Here is a 5,310-nt window from a genome sequence, read left to right as displayed (position 1 = left end):
CTAACCAATCCCCACACTCAGTAGCTAATTGAGCTCCACCTGTTTAACAAAAAGAAGCAAAAGAAACATCAATAAAACTAGGAAGCCCTTTCCAAGACAATTCACTAATAATTGCTTTTCAAGAGCTGTCTGGCTGCCCGAGTGAAAGGATAACAATACCCAAGACTAAGAAAGACTAGCTTATGGGACACATGGGAGGCTCAGTTGTTTAACATCTGCCTTTGGCTCAGGTCATAATCCCAGGGTCCTGGACTGAGTCCTGCATCAGGGTGTTCCTTGCTCAATGGAAACCTGCTTCTCCCTCTGCCCCTCCCCCTGCTTGTGCTCCCCCTCCTTCCTTGCTCATTGAGGATCCTCCTTCTCCCTCTGCGCCTTCCCCTGCTTGTGCTCCCCTCTCCTTCCTTGCTCAGTAGGGAGCCTCCTTCTCCCTCTACCCCTCCCCCTGCTTGTGCTCTCCCCCCACCCCCAATAAATAAATAAAATCTTTAAAAAAAACAAACAAACAGGACTAACCTATAAATCTTGCCTCCATCATCTGGCTACTTGGAGTGTTTTGAGTGGCCCCCTCCCCACCATCCCAAGTCCTAAGAGTCATCATTGGAAGACACACCACACTTAGGTTGTCAGAGACCATCCCCAGACAAAAGTCCCCCAGGTCAAAGAACCCAAATAAGGACACTGTTTAGAAGCTTGAGATTCAAAAGTTATTTATCAAAGGGTAGTTGAAAAAGCCAAGCATTCTTGAGCCCAATTCCAGAATAGTCAGTGGGAGTCTCTCTCCTGTTAGCTTCGTTGTTCATCTATCCAATGGCAGATCTTCTACTGAAGAAGACAAAGGGGAAATGACAATGCTCAAGGGGGTCCAGAGTGCCCTTCCCATCCAGTCCCAGCTGAGGAGACAAACAGAGCAAAGGGAGGACTCTTCCCGTCACCAAAAACCCACCTACACAATTGGGGGCCTCCTCCTCCCATATGCAACTCATAAAGAGCCCCACTCACCCTGCTTAGTCTGCAGCAGGAAACACTGAACTCTTCAAAGTCATAGGGCATACCCTTTGGGTCCTTCTTAAGAATCCTTCCCTCACTTAGTGCAGGAGCACCTAGTAGAGTCCCAATGTCAAATTTGTATCACTCACTCTCTCAAGGAAAATATAATGCCCAGGACCAGAGGAAGAATAGAATTGGCACTGAAAATTAATCTACCAGGTCAAAAGACAAAGTCTCTCCCCAAATGTCAAACAGTCATTCCCACTGTAGGTCCACATGGTGTGGAAGGAGGAAATGGACTCAACCTGCTAGGAAAAGGGCTTTCGGGTTAAACACAACAGGCAAAGTGTTCAGCAGGGACTGGACATTAGAAGGAACTTAGAAGTGACAGGGATTAGGGAGGGAGGGGATATTGGTGGCAGGAAGGGAGAGTGGTGTCCTTTGACTAAGGGCCCAGAGAGAGAGAGAGAGAAAGAGAGGAGGTGAGGTAACCAAGTCTGAGGGAATGAGTCACTTAGAAAGCCAGATACCTAAATGCTAGTCCCGGCTTTTGTCAGCAACTCAGCATGAGACTTTAAACTTATCTAGGCTTCGATGTCTTCATCTGCAAAACAGGGAAAAGCAGTTTGCTTACCTAGATGCTGTTATGGTCCTTTGAGACTATGACACCCTCCACAAATGAGATTGAGGGACTATTACAAGACATTCAGGAGGGGGCCTGCAAGGACCTTACCAGAGCAGGAAATTCCTTTCAGCCCCATCTCTAGTAAAAGGGTCACATGTATACACATTCACACATACAAAAGCAGAGTGGCCGACAACTTCATTCATAGCAGCAGAGATACGTATAGAAAAATAAATACTGCTGATGCTTGAGTCCTGCATTGGGGCAGAAGGGTCCTGAGGGTGTAACTCAGAGGGACTCCAAAGTAAAGGGAGAAGGGTCCTCTTATTTGATAATAATTTTCACCTTGCTATTCCTTCCCAAAATCCAGGACAACCAGATCTTTGGAGAAAGCCACTCTCATCTTTCCCTCCCCAAACCATCAACTCATTTGCTGCAAAAACAAAAATGCACACTTCCCAAGGGAAATAAACCCCTCATTAGCCACTAAGAAATGAACAGAGTCTACCACACCTGAGATTACTTGGACTGGGCAACTGGAACCACATGCCCCTATTTCCCTGAATATTCACAATGGTCCTGAAAGGTCTTGTTTTGGACCCATCTCACCCAAAGTCACCTGAGGGTGAAAGGGGAACTAGCCTGGACCACTCTCATTTCTGGTGCTTTTACGGTTGTTTCCAAATTTTTAAACCAAACTTACTGCAAGAGTGAGCCAGGAAGTTTCCCTCCACGAGTAGGAATCCAAATGGGAAGAAAGGCTACTACGCAAGTGCAGGGTTCCAAACCATGCAACAGGATCTGCAAACAAACTCGCACCGCTCCCAGACACCAAGAAGCATCTCCCAGTCATACATTCACATGGACTCTTACATGGCCTCTCCTAGCAGAGGTAGCTGGGGCAATTGGGGAGTGGAGGACAGCAACCTCCCATCAACCTGGGTTCCCTGTTTAAAAGATACTAAAAATAAATTAGTAAACATTGCTATTTACAGAAATAGAAATCATTTCTGTTTCCAAAGGCCTCTCACCACCCCAGTCCTGGACATTTCCAAGACTGCCACCCCTGACACCCTCTCCAAGGTCCGCCCTGGTGAGTGGGTAAGACACCAGAGTCCTTTGAGACTGGGAGCTCCTCAGGCACCTGAGAAGTCCAGTTTCACATCTCTGGTTCCAGGGAAGGGAGAATCTTCAGGACTCTGGAGAGTACCGGGGTTCACCCCTTCTCACCAGTTCCAAGGGGCCGTCTTGAGGCAACCCTTCTTTTTAGGTCGATATACGTGTTGTAAGAATTCCTGCTGTTTTCAGGCCCCCAGTCCCTCCCCAGGGTCCAACGTGCCTGCCTGGACCGACCCTCGAAGCAGAGGAACCAGTCTTGTGCCTTGGTCTAATGACTCTGGGAAAAGAGGGACGGGCAAAGAAAAGGCAGGGACAACGGCCTGGGGGGATCGTCCTGCCGGGGACGACTAACAGCAATGACTGTCAGACAGGCAGGTGGTGAGGCTGGGCGCCTGGCCGGGGTCGGAGCCGGAGCTGTCCACCGTGCTGGTGGGTTGCGAGTCGACGCGGGGAGTGCGACGGCGCCCGCGGTACTCGATCATGTCGGGATGATAGGCTGGGTGGCGGCGAGCGTGCTTGGTCAGATGGTCGCTCCGGGAGAACTGCTTGGGGCAGAGGGGGCAGGAGAAGCGCTTCTCGCCCGTGTGCGTCCTGTAGTGGCGGGCCAGCTCGTCGGAGCGCGTGAACTTCTTGTCGCAGTCGAGCCAGTCGCAGGAGAAAGGGCGCTCACCCGTGTGGGTGCGCTGGTGGGACTTCAGATGCGACGACTTGTAATAAGCTTTGTTGCAGCCCGGAAAGGGGCAGCGATGGCGCTTGGCGGCGGGTGTCACCGGCCTCCGACGGGGCACTGGACCTGTGGCGGGGGCGGGGCCGGCCCCAGGGGCCTCCCCGGGGACCTCCCCGGGGACCGCAGGCGCTCCGGGGACGTCTGGCGCTCCAGGAACCCCGAGCTCGCCGGAGGAGTGCGCGGGTCCGGAGATCTCCGCCGCGCTGCTGGCCGGGGCCAGCTCTGAGCCCAGGGTCGGGCTGGAGCCCCGGGTCGGGCCGGAGGAGCCGGACGAGGCGCGCAGAGCTTCCCCCGAGTTCTCCCCGAAGCCCTCCCCAGAGCCGCCGCGCAAGTCAGCCAAGACGCTTGCAGCCAGCAGGTGGGGCGCGGCGCCGCCCGCGCCGGGGCTGGGGGCGGGGACCTGGGGGAGCGGGGGGACCGACGCGGGTCCCGGTAGCCCCGGACCCGGCAGAGCGGACTCCGGCGGCGCCGCACCCACCTCCGAGCCGGCGGCTCCGCCCGCGCCCTCGGGGTCCGGCGGGCGGCGGTGAACCACGGCGCCCGCGGACATGGACACCAAGCACTCAGCGGCGAAGTAGTCCAGGCACGCCACGGCGGCGGACATGCTGGCACCGCCGGGCCGCCGGCGAGCGCCGTCCGAGCGCGGCCGGCCGCGGGCGAGAGAGTTCTCGGGAGCGTCCGTCCCGCAGCCTCGGAGCGAGAAGCAGGAGGCCCGGTGCGCGCCGCCCGCCGCCCGGCGCCGCCGCCGCCGCCCGCGCGGAGCCCGCCCCGCCTGACGCGCCCCTGACGCACCGGAGCCCGCGGGGGCGGCGGGACCCGCCCCGGCCCGCAGGACACCCCCTCGGAACGCGGGGCCCACCGGGCTAAGTCATTTTTAACAGCCTAAGAAATTATCTTGTCTTCGCTTTCTTGCCTCTGCTGGTGAGCCAGGTAATTTTAATAAAGAGAAAACTCCCCGATCGTAACTTCTGGGCAGCCTGCCGGCTTCGCCGCCCCCCCCCCCCGTCCCCCCCGCCGCGCCCGCTGGTCCTCCGCCAGCTGGGTGTCCGGCGGAGTCCGAGAAACTTTTTTTTTTAAGGAAAAAAAAATGCTAATACCTGATATGTCTTTCGATTCATAATTACGATCGTGAGTTGAGCGGGCTGGAATTACATTTCATTTCTCTCCACCGCTGTCAGACCAAATTTAAAATAGCCCCAAGTCTGCATCAAAAAAAAGTTTTCTCATTTAGCAGTTCCACTGTTAATCCGGAGTCGGTACCAATTCCCTAAATAGATCCACTACGTAGCTATTAATTAATAGCATTTTGAACCAGAAACATTTCTAACCTTGAAAAAGCAAAGAATCCTCTCATGGTTGAAATTGAAACTTAAAATCCTTTGAGTAACGATTTAACTATTCAACCAACGAAAGAAAAATGCATGTTTAAACTGCATTAACCTGTCACAGGCATACAAACAAATTTCCACGCTGAAATATAAATTATAGACTAGCAGCGAGATAAACACATTAAAATGGACTCCCACAATTTTAATAATAGAAAGTCACGTTTCCAATTAGGCAACATCTTTTATTTTTCTTTTGAAAAAATTAAAAATAAAAATGCAACAAATGATATAGAATTGTTCCTTGTGATTTTGCAGGGTTTTCTTTTTATGTGATCAGGTATATGTTTGATTTTTTTTTTTTTTGGCATTTCATTGCTTTTTATCCTCCCTTGATTTTTGAAAAATTAAAAACACATAGAAAAGCAAACAGGATAATTTCTAAAAATAGTCATAGCACGGCTTTTGATGTATACAAGCTTTACTTACATCGTGTTGAATTATGTGCATTTCATTTGTGATTCTTC

At 52.4% G+C, this 5,310-nt stretch overlaps 1 protein-coding gene across 4 annotated transcripts; it reads right to left on the bottom strand.

The window, feature by feature from the left end:
- Positions 1–730: 730 nt before the first annotated feature.
- KLF14 (Kruppel like factor 14) lies at positions 731–4,139 on the bottom strand. 4 transcript variants are annotated; one of them, XM_032305911.1, is made up of 2 exons: positions 1,000–4,139; positions 731–890 (listed from the first exon to the last, which is right to left on the bottom strand). In XM_032305911.1, exon 1 carries the CDS (start codon positions 4,060–4,062, stop codon positions 3,079–3,081), a length of 984 nt encoding a protein of 327 aa, XP_032161802.1. In that variant the 5' UTR covers positions 4,063–4,139; the 3' UTR covers positions 731–890; positions 1,000–3,078. The 4 variants fall into 4 exon arrangements, with proteins under 4 accessions (XP_032161802.1, XP_032161803.1, XP_032161801.1 ...); XM_032305912.1 differs by having other exon boundaries at positions 731–819; XM_032305910.1 differs by having other exon boundaries at positions 731–1,591; positions 2,316–4,139.
- Positions 4,140–5,310: the final 1,171 nt, after the last annotated feature.

Source organism: Mustela erminea, chromosome 11 (assembly GCF_009829155.1).
Source record: "Mustela erminea isolate mMusErm1 chromosome 11, mMusErm1.Pri, whole genome shotgun sequence".
Classification (NCBI taxonomy): Eukaryota; Metazoa; Chordata; class Mammalia; order Carnivora; family Mustelidae; genus Mustela; species Mustela erminea.
The sequence above is the reverse complement of the archived record's forward strand: the minus strand, read 5'-3'. Positions and strand labels throughout refer to the sequence as shown.

Coding starts and splice junctions, on each gene's coding strand:
- KLF14 (XM_032305911.1), bottom strand. CDS start 4,062: ATGTCCGCCGCCGTGGCGTGCCTGGACTACTTCGCCGCTGAGTGCTTG.